Source organism: Puntigrus tetrazona, chromosome 4 (genome assembly GCF_018831695.1).
Source record: "Puntigrus tetrazona isolate hp1 chromosome 4, ASM1883169v1, whole genome shotgun sequence".
Taxonomy (NCBI): domain Eukaryota; kingdom Metazoa; phylum Chordata; class Actinopteri; order Cypriniformes; family Cyprinidae; genus Puntigrus; species Puntigrus tetrazona.
Window position 1 is genome coordinate 5720387 of NC_056702.1, and position 12262 is coordinate 5732648.

Consider the following 12262-nt stretch of genomic DNA (forward strand, 5'->3'; position numbering starts at 1 on the left):
GCTATTAACAGACACCTCAAGACATTATGTGAACAGAAAAAATCTTTATTGTACAAATGTAAGGCACATATTTTTTTACTGTAACAGCAATGTTTTAGTATATACGTCAAAGTATCCATTTAGTTTACATTGTTAAAAAAAAAATCGAAATGATTTTTGTGCGTAATAATTTTATGTTCCAAAGATGGATAAGTAACAAAAGTGTCAGTTATATCCTTCTTTTATGAAGAAACATTTTCCACATTCCACTTCATCTAGTGCAGTTCAGTGCTCCACTGTTCAAAAGATACACTTTATTGTCTTGCATTTTTGATTTGTACCTCTCTTAACAACGTCTTGCAGCAAATTCAAACTCGGTTTACAAAAAAAACATTTCTTAAAAGCTTGAAGCAGTTATATTTGGTATATGCTGAACTTTTATGCAAAAATCAATATAGCATAACACAAAAAATGTGTGTATTCTTTGAAATTAACTTTAGTGCATCTAATTCAAAAGCTGTATCTATATAGCTGTTTATATAGATTGTAGGCTAAACACACATTTCTAAGCATATTAAGGCTCACCCAATTACAGTGCAAACAGATGTGTTTCAATTGGGTTTTTTTGTTGTTGTTTTTTTTGCACATAACTAAATTACACAGTAGATTACAAACTAGATTCCTTAGATTCCTAAATAGGTCACAAATATGTCACACTAACAGCTCAAGATTAGGAATTTAAGAGCCTCAAACTGCAATAGTGATTATTTGTCCAAATCGTACCAGATATGACCTTGATCTAGAATCTAGAAATCACGGTTGTTGCTGCTGATCATTTTGGGGTATGACGTCCCAATGGAGCGCCCGAATCTGTACACCACAATCTCAAGCAGGTACTCATCCACCTTCACAGTAACGTTAGTCACACGCTCATTAGACAGAAAGAAGACAATAGTAAAGAGAGCCACCTCGAACTCTGGGCTGACGCCAATAAAACAACTGCCCACTGGCTTCACCAGGCCATTCCAGCTGAACTGCAGATTCAAGACGTGATCGTCCTCATCCGGCTGTAAAGTAATGCACATAAAGCTATATTAATTTGGTTACGCAATATTTCCCATGTCAAATGAATTTAAGATGATGAAATACCGTGTCCTTGTTATTTCTGGCCTTGTAACCTTTGTAGTCCACGTGATTGTGTTTCTCCTGATGGTAAAACTGGACCCAGTTGTGGAGGCCCATGATCTCTTTACCATGTTTGGTTTCACCAACAAACACATGCTCAAATCCACAGGAATCTTCACTACCTCAGAGAAAAGAGAGAGATGGCAGATCAATAAAAACTTCTTAAATGTGCAAATGCTGAGCATGTAAATCAGCACACAAGCTTAAGGATTTTAACTAGTATGTCAGTTAATTATCTAACAAAAGCAGGTCAGGTTATGTTATGTATGCCAGGCCGTTCAAAGGAGGATTATAACTCACCCTCCACTTTTGTCTCTGCGATAGAGCTTAAACCACAGGTCATAGAGTTGGATTTTAAACTGAGCCAGATCTGACCGGGCTAGACCTTTGCGCACTAAATACCTGTGGGCACACTGCAAAGAAAAAACCTCTCAGAACAAGACTGAAAGAATATAATATTTCTCTTCACTACAGTTTTTGCACTTGTACAGTCTCCTCCTTGAACCAACATCCCTGTATTACAAAGCTCATTTGCATGCCCATATTTACCATCCACTTACTGTCAGCAAATAAAATTAAATAAAATTTAAATTATATTTCATACGTCTATACTTTAGCATAAATATACATCAAATATTCAATATTAATTAAAACATCCACGTCGAAATGTTTTTGTAGTTTTTGCATTAGTTACTTTCCAACTGTGGTCAGGAACCTCTATCAGTCACGGTCAATAGTAGACAACAGATTCTTTAAGTTGCTTGATATCTACATGTGCAAACGTGACATTACTAACTAGCAAAGCAAAACAGTTATCAGTGAGAAATAAGATACCTTCATGACCTCTGTCTTGAGAATGGCATCCAGGAAAAGATGGTTTTCCTGAATCTCCTCTTTTGTCACATGCTCACTTACTCCTGTAGACATCTCATAATTGTCAAGCAGACTTATGAAGTCTGAGAAGAGACGACAGTGAATAAAACAGCCGTCTAAACACTTCTGCAATACATTGCATCAGATCAGTGACTAATGAAAAGTAATATATAAACTTACGGGCATAAGTATCAATGCTTTTGAGCTTGTTTTCATTGACGTAGGAGAAGAGTGGAGCTCTAGCACTGTCCCTGGCATTATTACTGCCTTCAGCCACAAAGCCAGCCTTCCCCTGTGAGAAAACAAATGCATTATAAACAACAGAATGATAAGGCATCTGTAATCAAGTGGAATAAATTATGGCATTCATAAACATGCCTTCTCTTCCGACTACCTACCTGTAGGTTGATTTTATAGTCTTTTCCAGGTTTCATCCGGTTCACATCAAGCTTCCATATTTCATTCAGCACATTTGAGAGCTCCTGATTGATGCATTGACTGTAGCAGAGAAAGTATGACAATAAACGTCTAAAATCAGTCAAGTCTGGTTGCACTTCCTACATAAGACAACAATAACTGTAGTAACTATAGGAAATGTTATTAATGGTACCATGGATATTTTTAAGTGTTATTTTAGGTTATCTCTAGTTCATTTCTATGTAGTCAATGAGAGAAGTCTAAAGGTTATGCAAGATGAACTGAACTTTTAGATAAATATACCACCTACACTTTTTTCTGTATGTACCACATTTTAAATTGCTTTAAATTCAAACACTGAAAACATCCCAGAAGAGATGTATTCATGTTAACTTCTGTATAAACTGTATGTAAAGCGACTTAATAGATTTCATTAGGGATGTTTTCAATGTTCTGTTTGTCATCAGGTTAAAAAAACAGGTGTGACCACTTATCTATATTGTATTATGGTGTTTAGTATAGTTTAATATGGTGCATTTTATACACTGCAGTCACTGGTCTATAATAGAGACCATGTCTATATGTCTCTATTATAGACTAGTGCAATGTAATAAACACCAAACTCGAGCAGCTATATATGAAAAATCTCCAAGTCCTTTTTCATTTTCTCTCGAAACCGGAAATTAATTTGACGCTTGATATATATACCTGTGCTTTTTGTTGAGAACTAGAGTTCAGATTAACGTTAGATGTAAAACACGGCACACAGTCCATGCCCATGTGAGTCACCCTAACATGAAAACACAACAACTGGTTGTCAAGTTTAGTTCCGTTTACAAAACACGGGTTTAACGTTACGGGGAAAAAAATCATTAGGGAGTTAACGTTAGAGTTCCTCACATCTGGAAACTGTTTAACAGAGTTAACAGTAAATGTGGCATCGCATCCACTTTAAACTAAACTCGCTTGTATATTAAAAATAAAATACAGTACGACAATAATGGCCCAAACGTATGTAAAAATGTACAAGTTGTTACGTAAAGAATATCGTTGTGCACATCCGTTTATTAACAACCTTCTGTTGTTTATATTAATACGCACCCGTTTGAGTTAAAAAACATTGCATCTTGATTAGAGAACATTTACAGTGACGTTATCTTTTGGCAAAACATTACGTAAGTATGATTTTTATAGCACACAATAAATAAATAAGTTACGTTAAAACCGTAAACGGAGCTTTTAAGCACAGAACGGAAAGACCGTTAAATATTTTTTAATATTCCACAAATTTTCTCACCCTCTGGCCATATTCGAAGGTTAATCCACTTTGCGGCGCAAAGAAACACGTTTGGTCACTCAAGCGATGAAAAACTGTTTTTCAGGGATGTGTTTACGCGTTGTAAGACATTTTGATTGATAGACGAATCTGACCAATGAGAGCGGCGCACGGTGACTGCCTCTCGTTCCGGATTGGTTGAAGCATATTGTTTAACCAACGTTAGCGCGTGGAAGAAAGAACCTGAGATCCAGGAACTAGGGAGTGTCACTTGTTTAACAGGTCGCAGTCAGTCTGGTAGTGAATCTCTAGGAAAATGTAAAGAAATCACAGCTTGTTTTCTGTTTAACTTCAGAGCACAAAATTAGGATTTAACATGTTTAAATGTTGTGATCTATGTGCATTATTCCATATTTATGTGAATATAATCTTAAATAATCCGCATGTGTGGCTCTTCACTTACGTTTTGTAAAAAGGTTTGGTTTAGTAAATGAACAAAACGAACGTGAGACTATTAAAAATATCTTATATCTTAATATCATCACTGGTTAGGATAAATTAAAATAGGACTAAGCAGTGACCCTTTATTTTTCGAAATTATTGCAATTCTTTTTTTGATCTCCACTGCTTTTCTGCATGAAAAGCATATTCCAAAAAGAGAATGAGATAAAGAACAAACAACACCAGTAATAATAGAAAATTAACACACACTCCAGATAAACGCTTTACAAAATGTTTGTGAGTTTGTACGTTTGTATTATTAATATTTACATATCACGGTTTTCTCAGCATCGCCAGTCCAGCCAGGTAGTAGTCTTCGACCGGAAGTTAGGGCGGGGCTTGTAGCAGGGAGGAATCACAGCGGCCACCACATGGTAATTGTTACAAATGTCAACAGTAATTGGTAATTGGTTTATTTACTGTTTGTTTAAAAGGCTAGCTTGTAGCTAGTTAACATTTACATCCTTTGCATTTGCGTGCTTAATTATTACAATGCAAAAGCTGCTTCTGTTGATTTCATTGATAAAACCGGCATCGCTGCTTGCGCTCGTGGGCGTTCCTAGCGCTGTCAGTCAAATGTTGTTATTAGATTACAAGTCAGGAGATACACTAGCCAAAAGTATTACGTCAACCCTTTCTAATGAACAGGTTTGACTACTTTACTAATATCCATGAGTGCAAATCTTAATATTAAAGCATATTGAAATTGTGTGCTTTTAATTTTATAGCATGGCAACAGTTAATTTAACAGGCCATTTTCTATTCTGAAGTCAAGTCAAGTCAACTTTATTGTCAAATATGCTCTATGTACAACATACAGCACAGATGAAATTCCTTCCCTCTCTAACCTTGCAATCATGCAGAATAAGAGATAAAAAGAAATAAAAACTAAAGTATAATAAAATAATAGTAAAATATGTAGAATATAAATAGTGCAACATTAAACATACAGACAAGGCACTTGTTGGAATATTAAATTAAATTAAAGTGAGGTAGTGTGTTGAGGTGCAAGATGTGTAGACCCTGAGCTTATGAGCTTATGTGGGGGGCGGGATCACAGTCTGAGGTCTGAGGCCTGAGGCAGGGGCCAGAGGTAGAGGTGAGTGAAAAAAAAGAACTTGACTGGTCTGCATAAAGCAAACTCCTAATCCTAAAGTGTAGTGATGCTTAGAAAAATTAAGAAAAAATATTTAATTAAAAAAAAAAAGTCTACAGTAATAGAGAAATGGCATTACAATTTAAAATAACTTAGATAAAGAAAGAAGTAAATAGAAACACTTCCATTCAACAAGACATCAGAGTAAAGACCTGTATGTTACAAAAGCTGTTCATGTAAAAGTTTCATGCACTTTTTATTAATTAATTATTCCTATTAAAATAGTTTTTAACATTTATAAGAATAAGAACAGTTAATTATTAATTAATCAAAACTACACATCTGAATGCTTTCTTATCTGAAGGATCATTTAACACTGAAGACTAAATTAACTAATGCTGAAAATTCAGCTTTGCCAAATTTAACAACATGTCTCTGTTTATTATATATTTTTTTAAATAAATGTAGCCTTGATGTGCATCTTTTAAAACCATTAGAAAATCACCCACCAGAACTGAAGAATTGAATCCTCTTTAGCTCTGAGGTTATCAATAGATGGTATATTCTTTTGTTAAAGCCATCTGTTAGCATTTTTTCACCCCTTTTTCCACGAAAACCCCATGAAAGACATAATTGAGTGTCTCCTTGTGCTCTCAAAATACATAAATATTTGTCGTTTATGCATATTTAGCAATAAACCTAAAATATATTCTTTATATTAATGTGATGACAATTTTAAATTGATTATTTTGTATTTCCACATGCTTAAATCTGACCATAATGCATTGTAGTGTAAAGAGGATGTAAAAACACATCACCTGAGTAAAATTAGTTCCTCCTCCACTGGCGGCCCATAAAACTGGTTTGTGAGAAATTATAAAATTTGGCAAACAGAAAAGTGTGCCAAAAGTTCTCAATATGATGTAACTCTAGAAGAATGGTTGAGTAAATTATGTTTTGTTTTCTTTGCACAAAAAAAAGTATTTACATAGCTGGACGTTGTCAGGGAATGTTTATATAGTTTTTTCTATGAAGAATAATGCAATAGCCTGTAATTCTACTTTGAAATGTGTTTTTGCAAGACCCATTTCCATTCTTACATACTGCACCTTTAACTTGATATGTATCATCGACTCTATGCTCAGATGGTACTTAAGTTCATGATAAAATAAAATAGAAAATTGCTAAAAATTATGAAAAAATCTGTCAAGCTCTTGTCTATCATAATTTGTTTTTTAAAGCTTTTTTAAACTCCTCTGAGACCATTGGTCCAATTTTTACACTGAAGACACCTCATTCATTTTGTAACGTTATTTGAATGCTAAGAAAATATTCTATTTTCACTTAGTCTACAGGTGCATCTCATTTATTTCAGTAATTCAACTCAAAATGTGCAACTTGTGTATTTATCTTGATATGTATCATCAACTCTATGCTTAGATGGTACTTAAGTTCATGATAAAATAAAATAGAAAATTGCTAAAAATGTCAAGATCTTGTCCATCATAATTTGTTTTTTAAAGCTTTTTTAAATTCTTCTGAGACCATTGGTCCAATTTTCACTTCAGTCCATTCTCACTGAAGACACCACAAAGTTTCACAATTTGAGTTGAGTTACTGAAATAAACTTTTCCATGACATTCTAATTTATTCAGATGCACCTCTAAATAGCATCTGTTGCTATTTACTGCCCTCCTTATAGTCACCACTTATTTACACTAAGTTTTACATTGTAATGTTTTTAGATATACTATATGTATTAATGTAGGTTTATTTATGTGTTCCCCTACAGAAGATGGATGTGTTTGGATCACACAGAGCTCTGAGACACGTGGATGGACATCTGCTCAAAGACAGGTAAAACTTTAAATTTAACTTGTGATATGTCATATAGGTTACTATCATTTTATTTTGGAGGGTGACCCCTCTAGAAAGCAAATGATGGTAACCTAAAAGGTTGGGGAAGGGACGGTGGATCAAAATTTTTATACAGCAAAATTTAGTCTAAATTCTGACTCAATTAAACAATTCTGTGTTCAGTTTTCACTCTTGAAAAAAGCTGTGCACGTCGAAGTTTAAAGAACTACAAAAACAGCATGAATTAAAACCAGACATTTGAATGAGACTCTGTGAAAAGAAAGTTCAGAGGACATGGTTTTAGAAATGAGTAAATACTGTCTGTCCAAACCCTTACTGCACACATCACTACATGAACTGGGACTCAACTAGTAGTTTTAACCTTTCTTTATGCGACAGCGGCCCTTACATTGATTGCTTTCTTCTTTTCCCCCCTCGATCTCCTTACTTGGGGGAAAAAAAAAAAAAAAAAAGAAAAAAAAAAAAAAAAACAACACCACACTTTTGAAATATGAACCTCTGTCCTCTGGCCGACCACCTCGGCTTTGCATTTTCGCGTAACGGGCCACAAGAGGGAGCCGGTGATCCGTCGCAAGCCTTCATGCACACTTAACAAATGTGGAACATGAGTACTTGAATAATTTATGAACGCACGTGTTACTTGGGAATATAGTAAGGAAATGAATTTGACACAACGTTGAGTCTGATGAGGCTGTGACACGACAGCTGGCAGTAAAGCGAACTGCATTTTTCATCCGCTCCACAAGGCGGCAGAAGCGCCTTTCAGAGACGTCGAATCCCCGACTGATCAGAAGACGTAGAAACCTGGGAAGAAAACACAACAGTTCGCGTCAATGTGAGTTACCGAAAGCTCCCATAAACACAAGCACTACACGCGTTCACCCAACGAACGTTAGTCGAAACGAAACATGATACTTTGAGGCTATTGGGGAGTCGGTCGATCGTTCAATCGACCACAAACACGCTGATAGTGTTGAAATAAATGCAGTTGCGAGATTATCAGCAGAATGCATCGTTGCCGCAGTACTCACATTTAACGCAAACGATCAAAATCTACTTGGCAGGCGGAGAACATTTGCAACTGTACACATGTAAAGTGATTTAAAGAACAATACGGTACCATGTTTTGTGATGAGCGATGAAAGGCGGGATTAGCGGGTGTGTTTACGTGCTGTCAAACAGTGTGATTGATTAACGCATCGGGCCAATGGGAGTGGACGACGGCACCGCCTCTCCTTCCGCATTGGCTGTTTTTTTAAGAGGGCGGGGATCGTTACTAGTTGAACCAAGTGATTCGAATCGTATCGCGAATCATTTGAGTCAGAACCGGACCGTTTTTTGAATCATTTGATTCAAAGCGCGACATCGTAGCGTTGCGCGAATACTTGTATCCCCTATGTTAACCGCTTAGAACGTATGGAATTGTATTATTTTTGTTTCCCATATTTTTTATTTATTTATTTTATTTTTATTTTTTTTGAAACAAACTCTTATAGTACACGCTACATGAAATGAAAGTCTTTATCCATCTGTGTTTCCCCTGCAGAGTAAGAGAGGTGTTGAACAGAAGCAGAGCCCTGGAGCGTGAGGACAGACATTGACCGCAATGAAGGACGTGTGCTGAAGGACGGGTGAGACTTGTCTTGTGTCGTGTTGTGTAGTTGATGTGTAGGTTGCCATCATTTTCTTTTTGGGGGGTCACTCCTCCAGAAAGCAAATGATGGTAACCTAAACGGGCGGGGAAGGGACGGCGGCTCAAAATTTTTATACAGGCAAATTTCAATTTTTGAAATCAAGAAGCATAACCCCCGCTGGGCATGGTGGCGGGGCTCGGGGGGGACCCGACCCATCCCCGTCCCTTCATTCACACAGCACACGCACTCCATGCGTGCCATTCACACGTAACGCGGAGATCCGGCTGGGATTGAACCAGCGACCTCTGAACCCGTGAGGCAGTGCTCTGACCAGTGAGCCACAGATCTCTTGTCTCCGGTCGTGCTGGAACTTGTATTTCACTGTTTGTGCGGTGTTACAATAAGCTAGTTAAAGCTTCGGCTCCCCTGAATCGTCTACTCGAGGAGCGCCGGCTGGGTTCGAACCAACAAGCGCTGAGCCGCGAGGCAGCGCCCTTACCTGTGAGCCACACGGCTCTCTTGGCTCAAGGTGTGCTCTATGCGTGTGCGTGTGTATAGACCCAGCCCTCTGAACATTTTAGCCTGTCGTCTGTTCACATAGCTGCAACATCACAGGTGATCTCTATTTGATTTATTAGGACAGACAACAACTATGGGTGCTTTTGAAACATTGCTTCGTTTCAAAGACGGACAACATCACCAAAAAGAGAAAGCGCTTAATAAACAGAAGTGCATGCATCCCTTGAAGAACATTCTAACTGAGAACATTTCTTCTGTCTTACAGGACTCATTTTCAATGATGCCAACCTTCCTTTTTCGTGTTCAGACTGAAGTACATTAAAGTGGATCTGTTTTGTCTTTTGCGAAAGGAAGAAGACAAGCGTCAAGTGATTTCCAGGGGATGCTATGACCTCGTCCAGGACAGCTGAAAGCAGCACATCATGCACAAGCTGTGGAATCGTTTGAATCTTCTCTGTCGCAGAGCCGTGGGACATTCTACTGCAGTTCTCTTTGAGACCACAGGAGGATGCTGCGACCTCCGCGTCACAGTGACGGGACAGTGGCACTAAATTAACTCTAGACTGAGAAATCAATCTGAATCTACCGAGGTTGCGTATGCGTGTTCTTATTTTTTTCATTTTTGTATTTTATTTTATTTTATTTCATTTTATTTATTTATTTTTTTCGGATGAGAGATCATTTGAATGTGCAAACGTTTCGAATTTGGTCACCAGCAGTCTAAATTCTGTTGTTCTACAGGCATGATTAAGTGTCCACGGGCAATGTTTCAAATAACCGCCCGGCTCAAAGCACAAATTAAATGGAAAAAGACATAAAAACGGTGAAGGTTGTGAGCTCTGTTTCTTTATTATGCACGATGTGTCTTTTGGGGTTGCAGTCTTTGACACACGCTCAGTTGTGCAAAGCACCTTAAAGTACATGCACCTGAAAATCATTTTCTGTTGAGCAAAAAGGTAGGGGGAAAAAAAGAAAAAAAGAGAGAGAGATGAACAGAAGCAATTGTGTGTTCAGTTTTCACTCTTGAAAAAGCTGTGCACTTGAAGTTTAAAGAACTACAAAAACAGCATGAATTAAAACCAGACATTTGAAGGAGACTCTGTGAAAAGAAAGTTCAGAGGACATGGTTTTAGAAATGAGTAAATACTGTCTGTCCAAACCCTTACTGCACACATCACTACATGAACTGGGACTCAACTAGTAGTTTTAACCTTTCTTTATGCGACAGCGGCCCTTACATTGATTGCTTTCTTCTTTTCCCCCCTCGATCTCCTTACTTGGGGAAAAAAAAAAACAAAACAACACCACACTTTTGAAATATGAACCTCTGTCCTCTGGCCGACCACCTCGGCTTTGCATTTTCGCGTAACGGGCCACAAGAGGGAGCCGGTGATCCGTCGCAAGCCTTCATGCACACTTAACAAATGTGGAACATGAGTACTTGAATAATTTATGAACGCACGTGTTACTTGGGAATATAGTAAGGAAATGAATTTGACACAACGTTGAGTCTGATGAGGCTGTGACACGACAGCTGGCAGTAAAGCGAACTGCATTTTCATCCGCTCCACAAGGCGGCAGAAGCGCCTTTCAGAGACGTCGAATCCCGACTGATCAGAAGACGTAGAAACCTGGGAAGAAAACACAACAGTTCGCGTCAATGTGAGTTACCGAAAGCTCCCATAAACACAAGCACTACACGCGTTCACCCAACGAACGTTAGTCGAAACGAAACATGATACTTTGAGGCTATTGGGGAGTCGGTCGATCGTTCAATCGACCACAAACACGCTGATAGTGTTGAAATAAATGCAGTTGCGAGATTATCAGCAGAATGCATCGTTGCCGCAGTGCTCACATTTAACGCAAACGATCAAAATCTACTTGGCAGGCGGAGAACATTTGCAACTGTACACATGTAAAGTGATTTAAAGAACAATACGGTACCATGTTTTGTGATCGAGCGATGAAAGGCGGGATTAGCGGGTGTGTTTACGTGCTGTCAAACAGTGTGATTGATTAACGCATCGGGCCAATGGGAGTGGACGACGGCACCGCCTCTCCTTCCGCATTGGCTGTTTTTTTAAGAGGGCGGGGATCCTTACTAGTTGAACCAAGTGATTCGAATCGTATCGCGAATCGTTTGATTCAGAACAGGATTTCGAATCGGATCCCGTATTGGGATTCGAATCATTTGAGTCAGAACCGGACCGTTTTTTGAATCATTTGATTCAAAGCGCGACATCGTAGCGTTGCGCGAATACTTGTATCCCCTATGTTAACCGCTTAGAACGTATGGAATTGTATTATTTTTGTTTCCCATATTTTTTATTTATTTATTTTATTTTTATTTTTTTTGAAACAAACTCTTATAGTACACGCTACATGAAATGAAAGTCTTTATCCATCTGTGTTTCCCCTGCAGAGTAAGAGAGGTGTTGAACAGAAGCAGAGCCCTGGAGCGTGAGGACAGACATTGACCGCAATGAAGGACGTGGCGCTGAAGGACGGTGAGACTTGTCTTGTGTCGTGTTGTGTAGTTGATGTGTAGGTTGCCATCATTTTCTTTTTGGGGGGTCACTCCTCCAGAAAGCAAATGATGGTAACCTAAACGGGCGGGGAAGGGACGGCGGCTCAAAATTTTTATACAGGCAAATTTCAATTTTTGAAATCAAGAAGCATAACCCCCGCTGGGCATGGTGGCGGGGCTCGGGGGGGACCCGACCCATCCCCGTCCCTTCATTCACACAGCACACGCACTCCATGCGCGCCATTCACACGTAACGCGGAGATCCGGCTGGGATTGAACCAGCGACCTCTGAACCCGTGAGGCAGTGCTCTGACCAGTGAGCCACAGATCTCTTTGTCTCCGGTCGTGCTGGAACTTGTATTTCACTGTTTGTG

At 38.5% G+C, this 12262-nt stretch overlaps 1 protein-coding gene and 1 long non-coding RNA gene across 3 annotated transcripts; one reads left to right on the forward strand and one right to left on the reverse strand.

Moving 5' to 3' along the window:
• Positions 1-29: 29 nt before the first annotated feature.
• On the reverse strand, positions 30-4575 carry si:dkey-222f8.3 (Poly(U)-specific endoribonuclease-C-like). Of its 2 annotated transcripts, XM_043237925.1 has the most exons (8): positions 4502-4575; positions 3752-4038; positions 2436-2535; positions 2218-2329; positions 1999-2120; positions 1465-1577; positions 1129-1282; positions 30-1046 (listed from the first exon to the last, which is right to left on the reverse strand). In XM_043237925.1, exons 2-8 carry the CDS (start codon positions 3760-3762, stop codon positions 786-788), a joined length of 873 nt encoding a protein of 290 aa, XP_043093860.1. In that variant the 5' UTR covers positions 3763-4038; positions 4502-4575; the 3' UTR covers positions 30-785. The 2 variants fall into 2 exon arrangements, with proteins under 2 accessions (XP_043093860.1, XP_043093861.1); XM_043237926.1 differs by lacking the exon at positions 3752-4038 and having other exon boundaries at positions 4502-4520.
• A 3346-nt stretch (positions 4576-7921) lies between these two features.
• LOC122342507 lies at positions 7922-10186 on the forward strand. Its single transcript, XR_006250586.1, has 3 exons — positions 7922-8040; positions 8752-8836; positions 9624-10186. It is a non-coding gene; the product is annotated as an uncharacterized LOC122342507 (long non-coding RNA).
• Positions 10187-12262: the final 2076 nt, after the last annotated feature.